Source organism: Rhinatrema bivittatum, chromosome 14, assembly GCF_901001135.1.
Source record: "Rhinatrema bivittatum chromosome 14, aRhiBiv1.1, whole genome shotgun sequence".
In the NCBI taxonomy this organism is placed as follows: domain Eukaryota; kingdom Metazoa; phylum Chordata; class Amphibia; order Gymnophiona; family Rhinatrematidae; genus Rhinatrema; species Rhinatrema bivittatum.
In genome coordinates, this window is record NC_042628.1 from 49,710,935 (window position 1) to 49,727,181 (window position 16,247).

Genomic DNA, 16,247 nt, shown 5'->3' on the forward strand with positions numbered 1-16,247 from the left:
ACAGGATTCTGTTTTAGAAAAAGGTTTCTTTCAAAATTAGGCTCTGGGCAGGTATTTACTCTGGCTGAGACACTGCTGTAGGATTAGTGTTGGAGGTAACCAAGGGAGCAATCTTTAACATTTCCACCACATGGTTAGACATAGATGAACCTGGTTACTGGCAGGTAACATGCAGGATAATTCCTGTGGGGCTAGAGCTCTATCAAACCTCTGAATAACTTGAGCTAGAATGTCAGGTTTCAGGGCACAGTTTTGGTATTTTCCAACTGAGTAGAAAACCCAGAGGCAGTAGAATTGGGTCTCACCAAATCTGGTTCAAAACTGGTTTTAAAGGTAAATTATTCTGAGCTGGAGATGAGATACAGACAGGTGTAGCCATTAACCTGGTAAAATCAAGAGTCAGAATGGTGTTAGGAGAAGTTAAACCACAAGGATCAATTATTATACAGGTATCTCTGGACTGAATACTTTTCTTTGTCATGTTTCTCCTCCACAAATTTCTACACAGAGTTATTACTTTCAGGAAAAGTTAGAGCAGAAATTTTAGAGGCAGAGTGAAACTGCTTTTCTTTTTCTAATGTTTGATGATGTGAATTAATTAACCTTTTTACAAAACATAGGGCTCTGTGAATGTGTGTTAATTGAAAGCATGATGGAACCCGGTTTCAGCTCTATGGCTTCCTTCTTGCTTTTACTGACAACAGGAATACTGCAGTCCTCTAATAAAGAATATACCCTTTTAACTTTACCACAGTTTTTCTCTCTTTGTGTGTTTTGCTGAAATATATTTCCTTCAGAAGCAGTTAAGTGCAGGAAATGGCCTTAGATGGTGGAAGTCTCCCGCCACTTACAGGAGACCTGGCAGATCTGACACTGTACAATGCAGTCACACATACAAGTACTGTCTGTATTCTATGTGACCTTTATTGCAGTCTTCTCTCGTCAGCTCCTTGTTTTCTGGCACAGACATTTTTCTCTTTTCTCTACTTCCTCTTTTCTCCTCCTGTTGCAAATAATCTGAGCAGTAAATGTGGGGGATGGGAGTTGACTGAGTTATGGTTAGAGACAATTTCCTGGAGCGTATTTCACAATGTGCTAGAAATACTTCTCAACCAAAGGACCTGGAGATGGTGCAGATTAAACAGCCTCTCTTATTCATGCCGGCATCAGAAGGGGCCACTATGAATATTAAATCCTCCTCCCTGCTGCATGGCCGGGGACCATCACTGGCAGTAGGTGAAGATCTTTCCAGGAAGGGAATATGGAGCAGAGCTTCCTTCTGATCTATCACTTAAAGAGTGAATCCGCTCCTCTGTCTCTCCAGCCACCAAGCCATTGTCACTCCTTATTTCCATTCATCAGTCCCTCATCTTTTCATCAGTTCATCACTCCATCACTCCTTTTTCTTTCTTTTATTTTCATTTGCAACACATAAGCAAATAAAATAAATAAATAAATAAATAAATGAAGCTCTCCACTGATACAAACCTTAATATGAAGAAATCATCTGAAACCAAATGAGAAACTTACAGCACACTGAGAGCCAAAGTCCGCAATAAAAGAGAGGGACAAGGAGATGGCATCAATAATCAAATTCAGGAAACCCACAAATCAGGCAATAATAAAGAACCTGCACCTGCTTGCTTCAATCACCCCATCTACAGGGTGATCTGGCGATCTCTGTGAGTAGATATCATGTGAAGCCAGTGCAGCAACAGGCTTTCTTTGGAAGGCTTTCGATAGAGTAGGTATTTGGTCAGAAATAAATGTAGCACCTCACATTTACGGCAATCTAGAGATATGGAATACACACATTTGTACCTCTCGCATTCCCAGTAACAACGGACAGAAGGAACTGCTCTAGGAAATGCAGTTTTTGGAAGAGCAGGTATTTTAATAGAAATGGATTTAGGCATAAGACATCTAAAACAAGTCTCTAGATACATAGAATTCAGAAATTTGCATCTCTTGCATTCCCATATGGCAGGACTGGAAGATGTACTCATATAACATTCTGTTATAGCTATTAGGTGTGTGCATTCGTTTTCGATGTGTTGTGAATCCGCAACGTATATACCATATTCGTTGTATTCGTGGGGGTTCTGAAACGTATGGCGAACCCCCACAAATACAATGGATCACCAACGAATAGGCCCCCACCCTCCTGACCCCCCAAGACTTGCCAAAAGTACCTGGTGGTCCATCGGAGTTCCGAGAGTGATCTCCTGCACTCGGTCTGTGGGGCTGCTGGTATTCAAAATGGTGCCGATAGCCCCTGTGACACAGTAAGGGCAAAGGCTATCGGTGCCATTTTGAATACCGGCAGCCAACGGCCCGAGTGCAGGAGATCGCTCTCGGAACTCCGATGGACCACCAGGTACTTTTGGCAAGTCTTGGGGGGGTCAGGAGGGTGGGGGCCTATTCGTTGGTGATCCATTGTATTTGTGGGGGTTCGCCATACGTTTCAGAACCCCCACGAATACAACAAATATGGCATATACTTTGCAGATTCACAACACGTGGAAAACGAATGCACACCCCTAATAGCTATAACAGAATGTTATATGAGTACATCTTCCAGTCCTGCCATATGGGAATGCAAGAGGTGCAAATTTCTGAATTCTATGTATCTAGAGACTTGTTTTAGATGTCTTATGCCTAAATCCATTTCTATTAAAATACCTGTTCTTCCAGGTCGGCCCCTGTCACATGGTAGGAGCAACCGACCAATGGCGCCGATAGCCCCTGTGACAAAGTAAGGGCAAAGGCTATCGGCGTCATTTTGAATACCGGCAGCCCCACAGCCCGAGTGCAGGAGAACGCTCCCGGAACTCCGCTGGACCACTAGCTACTTTTGGCAAGTCTTGGGGGGGGGGGTCAGGAGGGTGGGGGGTTGTAGATAAATAATTCTAAAGGGTTGGGGTTTTGGGGGAGGGGGACAAATGCATTTTTGACATATGAATGAATCAGGGGCCCCCGAGAACAGATGCAATGTATTTGGGCCCCTACGAATCCGAATCCCGAATGGGACGAATCAGTCCCTGCTGTACATCCCTAATAGCTATGGGCCCATCTAGGGCTGGTGAACCCCCACAGGAACAAGCCAGGACTTCAGGACAGATGCAGACAGGACTAAAGATCTTCAGCCTATACCAGCCACCTCACCCACAGATTGAGCCTTGGGTTCTAGCAGCTGGCAGGACTTAGACTTTGGCTAATGTAGAGGTGCAGGTGGTGCTGGACTGGAGATAGAGACAAGGCAAAGCTGAAATCAGGCAGGTATGGAACTAGAGTCTGAAACTGGGTGCAAGTAAGTGTAGAATTCTGGAACAGACTTGAACACTGGGATTGAACAGACAGACCAGGGCAAGACAAGGCCAGGAGAAAACAGCACAAGGAACACAAAAAGCCAGAAGGCAACAGACTAGAAAGCAGGTCTGAGAATGCTACCAGGCAAGACTATAGCAGAAGGCCTCAGAACAAGACAAAGGCAGAGGGCCTGAGAAGGCCACAGGGCAAGGCAGAGGCAGAAGGCCTGAGAAGGTCACCAGGGAGGAATATAGCAGATACCCTGAAAGACCACAGAACAAGGCAAAGCCAGAAGGCCTGAGAAGACAACAGGATGAGGCAGAAGGCCTGAGAAGGCCACAAGCAAAGCAAAGCAAAACAAGGCGGGTAGGCCCAGAGGCCAGATAGTAGTCCAAGGTAGGACTGAGCCAAGGAGACTCAATGCAAGGCAGTAAGCAAAGCCAGAGGCAGGGTTAAATAGGCAGAGACCTGCTGAGTCAAGGGATCATGGAGACTATGGAACGAGAGTAGGAGCAGCTCCTCGGGGACCTCTGGTAGTTGGGAAGCCACATACCAGGCAGAATCACAACAAGCAGATAATCTAAGGTTGGTATTCCTTCCCTCCAGACACTGCTGTCTTATTGTGGGTCTGCAGGAGAGATACAGTGACTTGAGCCTGATGTCTCACATCTTCCAGAAGTGCCTGTTGAAGGGATAAAAGGAAGTGCTTTGCAGCCCTATTGGGGGTGGTGCAGAAGAAAATACTCTGCCAGTTGCTGTTTCTTCCCTGCAGATGTTGCTGTGTTACCACAGGGCTGAGGGAGAGTTCTAGCGATCTGTGCCTGATTTCCCACGTTATCTGGAAGCACTCTGTGGCACACATCAGAAGCCACATGCCAAAGGGGCGTGCTCTTAGGGTTGATTGTGAGAAGAGAGATCCTGGTTTGTGAGTGTTGCATTTCCTTTTCATCATGTTTTTTCCTGAGCCTACCTAATTGGTTCCTATGGGGAAGAAGAGGAAGGGATCCATCAGGCTATTTCCATCCTGGCCTGGGACACCTCTCGCCATAGGTCAACCTACAATTGAACTTTATATGTGCTCATCTAATGTTAGTTTACAATTGGGTCCGACAAGCTTAGTGTTTCTAACATTGCTTTGAATAGAATTGCTGTCTTCCTAAGACCCAGTGTTCATGTTCCTTCAGTATTCGTGTTTGTGTGGTTGCCGAACAAATAGTGAAGTCTGTGGGACAGTTGTCTGTGATTGAGGATATCAGAGGCCAAAACCCTAGTGATGGGCAGATGATATAGGTGGATTCAGTCAGTTCACAGGACACTAATGTAATGGTTGTTTCATGGAGTTCCTCTCAGAATACCTCTTGTATTTGGCTCGAAAAACCAACTCCTATTTTGGATACCCTTTGAACAGCAATTAAGGGGTTAGAAAAATCTGTATCTGAAAGAGTGGGCAATGTTTTGTCAGCTTTTGGGGAACTGAAGACACATAAACTCTCAGAAACAATTACTTGACAAGCATAAGATTAAGATAATGGATCTTGATTCACAATGTAAAGTGTTGCAGAAAACAGATTTGACTTTAATTAAGGGCACAGAGATATTACATTGTAAGACTGAATATTTTGAAAATTATTCTAGAAGATTAAATATCCGTTTCTTACATTTTCCTAAATATTCTTTGGTTGCTGCATTAGACATGTTGAAAAGATTTTCGACAGATTTATCGAAGGTGCCATCTGAATTCAACTCCCCAAGTCTCTAAGGTGTTTCATCTTAAGACAGTGGGGGGGGGGGGGGGGGGGAGTTTATCAACTAGTACATCTGTTAGTGTTAAAACATCTTATGTGTTGGACCCTGATAACATGTGGACATTAAAGATGGTTTTCCACCTTAAAGACAAGATATCTCTTGGTCAAAAGACTGCCTCATTTCCAGATGTCTCTAGGGACATTCAGTTAAGGGGGAAATCATTTTTAATGAAGAGACAGAGCATGCTGGTGTTAGGCATTTCTTTTATGTTATTTTATCCTTGTAAATGTCAGATTGGTTTGGGTGATGCTGAATTTATAATCTTCCATCCAAATCAATTTGAAAAATGTTTTAGGTTTTCTGATCAGTTCTTCGCCAATAGAACCCATTGGTTAGTTGGTGATTTGTTGTTCATGAATTTTAGAATATGACCAGCATACTTGTTTCAGTTATTATAGTTCCTCTTTTTACCCCATATTGAGGTTATTTGGTTTGGGATGTTTTGTTTCCGTTATTTTTTTCTTTTCTTTTTTTCCTCATCCATTGTAATATAAATGTTTTTTTCTTTTGATGTAATATTGATTAAAGTCAGTATACAGAGATTTAATTAAAAAAAACAAAAAAAAACCAGCCATTATTACAGGATTATATGTTTTTTTGAAGAATTACCTCTATTCACTTTTAAGCGAGCACAGAATCTCCATGATAATCTGATTTCATCTTTTTATCCACTTGTATTATATCTCTCCTGTTGTGCATGGGAGTGTTGTGGATGACCCAAAATAAATGCTTCATGCTGGCAACTTTGGAAAGATCTTTTATTTAGAATATGGAATATTCTAAACAGTGTGCAAGGAAATTCGGAAGCTGTCTCTCAGTTCATTGTTGACATAATAAATTATATATAGATTCACTGCCAATTTACACACCAATGAGCTAGTTTGTTTGGTTGCATAACATTTTCCTAATTGGTTGGCATTATAATTTACTCACATATATTGCATGTTAATGAGCTAGGATTCTTGTAAATCATGTGATTTCTTGTAAATTGAGCCCAGAAGACAAGAGCAAAATTTAAGGCTGAACTCAACTTACTTTTTGACTTCTTGCTTCTAGCATTTCAGCATATTTTTGCATGTCGGCAACTTTGATAGTTTTATAAGTCTGATTAGTGTAATGTCACAGTGTAGTAACGATAGCTTCATAGGAAAACCTTTTCAAAGCACCCTAACAGGAGGACATTGGTGTTGTGGGCATTGCTCCATATCTCCTTTTTCTTTAATTTTAGTTGTTTTTGTTTATACCTAGGCAGGTAGGTGCTTCACTTTAAAATCAGCCATTACTTGTGACTCATGCCAGATTTTGTATGTGATTTAGTCTCCATGCTGATTACTATATGTGGGTAAAACAACACAGATGATTAAAACTCATAACTGAACATTGTAGTAGCATTTGTAATTGTCGGGTGGAAGCTCCTTTGAATATTCTTTGGTTAGAAAGAAGACATACTATGGATGATATATACTTTCTGTTTTGCAATATGGGCCAGATTTTGTAACCTGCGCGTGGGCATAGATTTGTGCATGGAACCCGGTGCGCACAAATCTACACCCAATTTTATAACATGTGTGCGCAGTCGCGCGCATGTTATAAAATCCGGGGTCGGCACGCGCAAGGGGATGCACACTTGTGCACCTTGCGCGCACCAAGCCCTAGGGCACGATGGCTTTCCCCGTTCAGAGGGAACTTTCCTTCCGCCCCACCTTCCCCTCCCTTCCCCTATCTAACCCGTCCCCCAGCCCTATCTAAATCCCCCCTACCTTTGTTTTATTATCTATGCCTGCGCCAGCCGAGTGCTGGCACGAGATCCCTGGACCCAACGGCAGAGGCGAGGCCTCTGGCCATGCCCACACCCACCCACGCCCTGCCCATTTTTTCAAGCCCCGGGACATATGCGCGTCCTGGGGCTTGCGCGCGTTGCTGAGCCAATGCAAAATAAGCTCGGCACATGCAGGAGGGGTTTTAAAGGGTTACGCACGTATATTACATGCGTAACCATTTTAAAATCTGCCCGTATGTGAGCAATTGTTGATTTTCCAGGAACAGTGATGGATCTACCATTGAATACAGTGCATCTGAATGGACTGGATATTAAAACTGATTGGACAGTGTTCCTTTAAGTGTTTGCTCCCTTATCACCATGGTGTTTGATTTACCTCATTATATTACTGTAATGGCTGGGGAGTGGTTAAGGTTGCTATGTGGCATTATTCTCTTTCTTAATTCCCACAGAAAAACAAAAAATATCTGCACACTGCACTTAGCTGATTTTCACATTTCTTGTCCCAGTAAATTAAGATATATAAAAATCTAGTACTAATAAAAATTGCAATGCACATAAGATTAAGGTATAAAATAAACAAGGAGAAATAATACAAATGTAATAGAAGATAAAAGAAAGTATATGCATAGAATACATAAATCAAAACCAGGGTGCGCACATATATACACACACGCACATATATATATATATATATAGGTAGCAGAAATCGGCAATACTGAAAATATTATGGACAAGTAGCTATAGAGTGAAACACACACAGGCTGATACAGTACAGTGCACTCAGCTTAGCTCACCCAGAATACTGAAAATAAAATGTATGGCCATGCCGCACATTTTACTCTCAGAAATTTACTTTCGGAAATTAACGCTTGCCCAAGGACAGGTATTAACTTAGAAAGCACCAGGAAAAGTATACAGAAAAGCATGGGCCATTATTACATATTTTAGGGTGTTATCGCACGTGATATCACCCTAATGCACACAATAAATACCATATCACGAGTTGAAAATGCAAATTAGGGAAAGGGGAGAAGTTTGGGCGGGGTTTAGGCAGAGTTAAGGAAATTTAGGGGCCTGTAGCACTGCGGGTGATAAAGTATCACACATTATCGCCCACATTAGCACTAGAAATAGTTACAGCTATTTCATTGGCAATACAGGGGCAATAGTGTGCAGTGGGCCTGCAACCGCAGTGGGCAAAAACGCACCACTGTGATGCAGCTGCCTGCTCACTATTGCCTTTGCCCCTTTTTTTCCCACGGCAGATCATTTTGCTATAATTATAGTGAAATGATAAATCCTCCAGCTAGTTAGGAAATGTTTTCTCAATTGGATATAACCTAATACAAACTACATCTATTCACCTCCCTGTTGTCGACCGATAAATCTCAGCAGTGGAGCAGTCTGGAACTCTTAGGAATTCAGTGCTGGAGTACTGGCATGTCATGAACTTCTTGCGTTACCGTCAGTACTGAAGTATTAGTTTTATAATTTGGTTTATATAGAATATCTCATTCTTTGTCTGACTTTCCCACCAATACTCAGCCTTCAATCATGCTGTGTATTTTTTTCTTTCCCATGAATTCCAGCCCTAGGGCAGAGGGCACCTGCCAGGTATTGGCTCAAAAAGGTCAGCGGAATGTGACCTATAGGCAGTTTAATAATGCATATTTCCTGAGAGCCTCAGAGACTCACCACTAGCACACAAAATTCAGTGGTTTAATTTTCCAGAGAAGACAGAGTTTAATAGAAAAGAGAGGCCAAAAGACTTAACAAATCTTAAATATATATATTCACAATTTATACAGCTCAGTCAGTGGTTCAATTTTTCGAGGGCCTAACTGGCCCTGCCTGTACAGTAAGGTTCTCCACATTTGGTCCCTGTCTAATACAATTACTAACATCAGTTATATAAATGAATCCAATCTGAAATAGGTATGGAGTACCTCAGGGATCTGTACTTGGACCGGTGCTTTTCAATATATATATAAATGATCTGGAAAGGAATACGACGAGTGAGGTTATCAAATTTGCGGATGATACAAAATTATTCAGAGTAGTTAAATCACAAGCAGACTGTGATACATTACAGGAGGACCTTGCAAGACTTGAAGATTGGGCATCCAAATGGCAGATGAAATTTAATGTGGACAAGTGCAAGGTGTTGCATATAGGGAAAAATAACCCTTGCTGTAGTTACACGATGTTAGGTTCCATATTAGGAGCTACCACTCAGGAAAAAGATCTAGGCATCATAGTGGATAATACTTTAAAATCGTCGGCTCAGTGTGCTGCATCAGTCAAAAAAGCAAATAGAATGTTAGGAATTATTAAGAAGGGAATGGTTAATAGAACGGAAAATGTCATAATGCCTCTGTATCGCTCCATGGTGAGACCGCACCTTGAATACTGTGTACAATTCTGGTCGCCACATCTCAAAAAAAGATATAGTTGCAATGAAGAAGGTACAGAGAAGGGCACCCAAAATGATAAAGGGGATGGAACAGCTTCCCTATGAGGAAAGGCTGAAGAGGTTAGGGCTGTTCAGCTTGGAGAAGAGACGGCTGAGGGGGGATATGATAGCGGTCTTTAAGATCATGAGAGGTCTTGAACGAGTAGATGTGACTCGGTTATTTTCACTTTCAAATAATAGAAGGACTAGGGGGCATTCCATGAAGTTAGCAAGTAGCATATTTAAGACTAATCGGAGAAAATTCTTTTTCACTCAACGCACAATAAAGCTCTGGAATTTGCTGCCAGAGGATGTGATTAGTGCAGTTAGTGTAGCTGGGTTCAAAAAAGGTTTGGTTAAGTTCTTGGAGGAGAAGTCCATTAATGGCTATTAATCAATTTTACTTAGGGAACAGCCACTGCTATTAATTGCATCAGTAGCATGGGATCTTCTTAATGTTTGGGTAATTGTCAGGTTCTTGTGGCCTGGTTTTGGCCTCTGTTGGAAACAGGATGCTGGGCTTGATGGATCCTTGGTCTGACCCAGCATGGCAATTTCTTATGTTCTTATGTCTGATCTGAATGTTGTGAGGTTTTTGGATGAACTGGTTGGGGATGCTAGTATTTAAAGTCCCTTTGTATTTTGATGTTTGTGATGATGTGGTTTTTGGAAAACATAAATACCTGTTGAGAAGCTGGATAAACTATGGATTTGTCTTTGCTCCCTGTTGTGTTTTTTTATATTGAATTGATGGTGAGTTTTTCTTAAATATTCATTTTTTTTACTATGTGCATTATGTGTGCCTATTTATGACATATAATTTGTTTTCAGCATAACAATGTTGTCGAGCAGTAACGACTGTGAGTGGCCTAAATTGAGTCAGATAAAATTTGGTGGCTTCTCAGCACAGTTATTTAATGGGCCTAACAAATTTGCTTCATTTTTTTGAAGGGGTTAATAAACATGTGTATAAAGGTGAAATGGTAGATGTAGTGTATTTGGATTTCCAGAAGGCATTTGACAAAGTCCCTCGTGAAAGGCTTCTAAGAAAACTAAAAAGTCATGGGATAGGAGGCAATGTCCTTTCGTGGATTACAAACTGGTTAAAAGACAGGAAACATGAGTAGGATTACATAGTCAATTTTCCCAGTGGAAAAGGGTAAACAGTGGAGTGCCTCAGGGATCTGTACTTGGACTGGTACTTTTCAATATATTTATAAATGATCTGGAAAGGAATACAATAAGTGAGGTTATCAAATTTGTGGATGATACAAAATTATTCAGAGTAGTTAAATCACAAGCGGATTGTGATACATTACAGGAGGACCTTGCGAGACTGGAAGATTGGGCATCCAAATGGCAAATGAAATTTAATGTGGACAAGTGCAAGGTGTTGCATATAGGGAAAAATAACCCTTGCTGTAGTTACATGATGTTAGGTTCCATATTAGGAGCTACCACCCAGGAAAATGATCTAGGCATCATAGGGGATACTTTGAAATTGTCGGCTCAGTGTGCTGTAGCAGTCAAAAAGCAAACAGAATGTTAGGAATTATTAGGAAGGGAATGGATAATAAAATGGAAAATATCATAATGCCTCTGTATCGCTCCATGGTGAGACCGCACCTTGAATACTGTGTACAATTCTGGTCGTCGCATCTGAAAAAAGATATAGTTGCAATGGAGAAGATACAGAAAAGGGCGACCAAAATGATAAAGGGAATGGAACAGCTCCCGTTGGAGGAAAGGCTGAAGAGGTTAGGCTGTTCAGCTTGGAGAAGAGAAGGTTGAGGGGGGATATGATAGAGGTCTTTAAGATCATGAGAGGTCTTGAACGAGTAGATGTGAATCGGTTACTTACACTTTCGAATAATAGAAGGACTAGGGGGAATTCCATGAAGTTAGCAAGTAGCACATTTAAGACTAATCGGAGAAAATTCTTTTTCACTCAATGCACAATTAAGCTCTGGAATTTGTTGCCAGAGGATGTGGTTAGTGCAGTTAGTGTAGCTGGGTTTAAAAAAGGTTTGGATAAGTTCCATTGACTGCTATTAGGTTTGGATAAGTTCCATTGACTGCTATTAATCAAGTTGACTTAAGGAATAGCCTCTTCTATTATTGGCATCAGTAGCATGGGATTGTCTTGGTGTCTGGGTTCTTGGGTTCTTGTGGCCTGATTTGGCCACTGTTGGAAACAGGATGCTGGGCTTGATGGACCCTTGGTCTGACCCAGCATGGCAATTTCTTATGTTCTTACCAGTTAATCTGTAAGGTTGACAGAGATATTCCAGTTATTTAAAAGGCCTTATCAGTTACAGTCTGCAGAGTTATCAGTGGAAGATATTCCAGATCTCTTGATACTAGTGTGCTTTTTGATTGACTCATTCCATAGGAGTGGCCCATATGTACTTCCAGGCTCCTGCTTACTTCTTTAACTCACTGTAAACAGATTGACTTCTGAACTGTAAATCCTGAAAATCAAACACAGAAACACCAAAATTATTTTTACAAAACATAATTGGTATTGTATTATTTATAGGGAGGTAAAAGAAATTATATAAGGGGAGATATTAAGTAGAGAGTGTGCAATATCTAAAGAAGGGATTACAATTTATACAGAAGTAGGGAAGACAAATGATATATGGCAGGATACAGTATATTTTATATGGAGGAAAAGAAATTACATAGGAGCAGACTCAATACCATTTCAGTGTTCAAAGCAGGTTCTCTTACCATATAAGCAGAGTCTGATGCTGTGGAATTCAAGGTGTTAATCTGTAGGGGAGGAATGTATAATATTACATAGAAACATAGATGACACACCCACTCTGCCCATTTGTGCCACCTGCTATGCTGTCACAGGTCTCCCTCCCTCCTTTGTCCATGCTCATTAACCACAGGAAGGAACAGAATTTCCAGCAGTGTAGCCATGTTAGTTTGTAGAAGCAAGGATGACACAGAGTTTGGTGACACCTTATAGATGAACAGATTTATTGAAGCAACCCACACTGGGCCCTGACTTTTAAGGTTCGGGGTACTGATTTGTAGACATTAGGGAAAAAGTGCAGGATAGGGATGTGAATCGTTTTTTGACGATTTAAAATATCGTCCGATATATTTTAAATCGTCAAAAATCGTTAGGGCCACGATACAATACCAATTCCCCCGATTTATTGTTAAAAAATCGTAAATCGGGGGAAGGGGGAGGGCAGGAAAACCGGCACACTAAAACCCCCTAAAACCCACCCCCGACCCTTTAAATTAAATCCCCCACCCTCCCGAACCCCCCCCCCCAAATGCTTTAAATTACCTGGGGATCCAGCGGTGGTCCAGAACGGCGGCGGTCCGGAACTGGCCCCCTCAATTGAATCCTTTTGTCTTCAGCCGGCGCCATTTTGCAAAATGGCCGCCGCAAAATGGCGGCGGCCATAGACAAAAACGATTCGACAGCAGGAGGTCGTTCCAGACCCCCGCTGGACTTTTGGCAAGTCTTGTGGGGGTCAGGAGGCCCCCCCAAGCTGGCCAAAAGTTTCTGGGAGTCCAGCGGGGTTCAGGAAGCGATTTCTTGCCGCGAATTGTTTTCCGTACGGAAAATGGTGCCGGCAGGAGATCGACTGCAGGAGGTCGTTCAGCGGCGGTCCGGAACCCCCGCTGCGCCATTTTCCGTATGGAACCCCCGCTGCGCCATTTTCCGTACGGAAAATGATTTGCGGCAAGAAATCGCTTCCTGAACCCCGCTGGACTCCCAGAAACTTTTGGCCAGCTTGGGGGGGCCTCCTGACCCCCACAAGACTTGCCAAAAGTCCAGCGGGGGTCCGGAACGACCTCCTGCGTCGAATCGTTTTTGTCTATGGCCGCCGCCATTTTGCGGCGGCCATTTTGCAAAATGGCGCCAGCTGAAGACAAAAGGATTCAATTGAGGGGGCCGTTCCGGACCGCCGCCGTTCTGGACCACCGCTGGATCCCCAGGTAATTTAAAGCATTTGGGGGGGGTTCGGGAGGGTGGGGGATTTAATTTAAAGGGTCGGGGGTGGGTTTTAGGGGGTTGGCTCACGATTTTAACGATTTTTCACGATATTTTTAAAACCCAAACGGCAACAATACGATTCCCTCCCCCTCCCAGCCGAAATCGATCGTTAAGACGATCGAGGACACGATTCACATCTCTAGTGCAGGACTGCTTCTATGGCCAAGTCCAAAAGCAAAGCATGTTCAAGCAGCATTGTCTGAATTATCAAGGCTGCTTACCCTACAAAAATGTTGTAGTGGTATTACTACCTTTAACATGAGGCATGGGGTTAACCTGCATGGCGTGGAAGTTACTACCCTTAACAGAAATATGGGGTAATCTACATGGAGCAGCAGTTACTTGCTGAGTAGACTGGATGGACCATTTGGTCTTTTTCTGTCATCATTACTTTGTTACTATTTAATTTTTTAATACAAAAGTCTACTTTATCAGGCTTGAACAAAATAAGAAAGTAGACCTACTCTGACATGCACCACAAGCATAAATAGAAGAGGCAAGGAGACTTACTTTGAGACAAACCACAAGAATGAACAGAAAAAATGATATAGCGGAATGAGAAACAGGACAGAAAAAAGTGACCAAAATCATGGAGGAGATAGAACAGCTTCCCTAAGAGGAAAAGCTAAAGAGGTTAGGGCTCTTCAGCTTGGAGAAGAGATGGATGAGGGGAGATATTAAAGGTCTATAAAATTGAGAAGAAACAAATTTTATCTGTTTTAATGGTTTAAATATTGTTTTATTTTCTATGTTTTTAAGAAGCATGTAAACCGGCTTGAAGTAACTAATGAAAGTCTCGGTATATAAAAAGGTTAAATAAATAAATAAATAAATAAACAAACAAACAAACAAACAAACACAAGCTATACACAAATCCCATGGTCTGATCACCTACTTATTCAATCTATACTATCACTTGCAAATTCAACAGAAATACCAAAAAAGGAACCAATGGTCATCACTTACCACCCCCCATTTAATACTGAAACACTGAAAGACAAGTTACAAGATGAACTTAAATCATTTAATTACCCTGACAGCAATACAGCAACAACAGCCTGGATCAATATGACTAATAAATTAGTGGATAACATAATCCCCCCCAAAAAAACATACATGCAAAGGAATCAAAACAAAAAAATCCATGGTATACCGAACACATAAGGAATTGAAACAAAAACTTAGGAAAAAATTGGAAAAACAATACAACCGCTGATCACCTGACTCAATACCGTAAACAACTAGCATACTACAAAAAATCAATTCTCGAAGCCAAAAAGTCGTACTTTAGCACAAAGATAGAAAAATACTTGAATAACTCAAGAACCGTTTTCAAAATAGTCGATAATCTCACCAGAGATACTACAAACTCCCCAGATAACTTACCCGAAAACAGAAGCAATGAAATAGCTAGATATTTTTAGGGATGTGAATCGTTTTAGGACGATTAAAATTATCGTCCGATAATTTTAATATCGTCTTAAACCGTTATGGAACACAATACCATACAGATTCTAACGATTTATTGTTATAAATCGTTAGAATCGTGAGCCGGCACACTAAAACCCCCTAAAACCCACCCCCGACCCTTTAAATTAAATCCCCCACCCTCCCGAACCCCCCCCCAAATAACTTAAATAACCTGCGGGTCCAGCGGCGGTCCGGAACGGCAGCGGTCCGGAACGGGCTCCTGCTCTGAATCTTGTCGTCTTCAGCCGGCGCCATTTTCCAAAATGGCGCCGAAAAATGGCGGCGGCCATAGACGAAAAAGATTGGACGGCAGGAGGTCCTTCCGGACCCCCGCTGGACTTTTGGCAAGTCTCGTGGGGGTCAGGAGGCCCCCCACAAGCTGGCCAAAAGTTCCTGGAGGTCCAGCGGGGGTCAGGGAGCGATTTCCCGCCGCGAATCGTTTTCGTACGGAAAATGGCGCCGGCAGGAGATCGACTGCAGGAGGTCGTTCAGCGAGGGTTCCGGCGCCTCGCTGAACGACCTCCTGCAGTCGATCTCCTGCCGGCGCCATTTTCCATACGGAAAATGGCGCCGGCCATACGCGTATGGCCGGCGCCATTTTCCGTACGAAAATGATTCGCGGCGGGAAATCGCTCCCTGACCCCCGCTGGACCTCCAGGAACTTTTGGCCAGCTTGTGGGGGGCCTCCTGACCCCCACGAGACTTGCCAAAAGTCCAGCGGGGGTCCGGAAGGACCTCCTGCCGTCCAATCTTTTTCGTCTATGGCCGCCGCCATTTTTCGGCGCCATTTTGGAAAATGGCGCCGGCTGAAGATGACAAGATTCAGAGCAGGAGCCCGTTCCGGACCGCTGCTGTTCCGGACCGCCGCTGGACCCGCAGGTTATTTAAGTTATTTGGGGGGGGGTTCGGGAGGGTGGGGGATTTAATTTAAAGGGTCGGGGGTGGGTTTTAGGGGGTTTTAATGTGCCGGTTTTTCGATTTTTCGATTTTTAACGATTTTTAACGATTTTTCACGATATTTTACCCCCCCAAACGGCAACAATACGATTCCCTCCCCCTCCCAGCCGAAATCGATCGTTAAGACGATCGAGGACACGATTCACATCCCTAGATATTTTAATGATAAAATTGAGAACCTGCGAACCAAAATACCAAAGACACCCAAACAAGAGATTAAAATGTGTAAAAGAGACGTGACACAATGATCCAAATTCGATGAGATAACTAACAGTGAGGTCGAGAACATGCTTAGACAACTTAACCCCGCCCCACCAAAATAGATACATTACCCATATCAGAAATAAAAGTTTCCTGACATCACCGCTCCAACTATTGCAAAAATTATAAACTCCTCCCTAGAAGAAGGTCACATGCCAGAAATACTGAAAGGAGCAATCATC

General features: G+C 42.5%; 1 protein-coding gene across 2 annotated transcripts in view; it reads right to left on the bottom strand.

Annotated features, from left to right (window-relative positions):
• Window positions 1-11,497: 11,497 nt before the first annotated feature.
• The window catches only part of LOC115075844 (carcinoembryonic antigen-related cell adhesion molecule 1-like), a 90,816-nt gene continuing 86,066 nt past the window's right edge, over window positions 11,498-16,247 (bottom strand). For both annotated transcript variants that reach the window (XM_029576692.1, XM_029576691.1), the window contains 2 exons: window positions 12,084-12,125; window positions 11,498-11,821 (listed from right to left, as the gene is read on the bottom strand). In XM_029576692.1, the coding sequence (XP_029432552.1) occupies window positions 11,774-11,821; window positions 12,084-12,125 (90 nt within the window). In that variant the 3' untranslated portion in view covers window positions 11,498-11,773. The remainder of the gene's footprint in view (window positions 11,822-12,083; window positions 12,126-16,247) is intronic.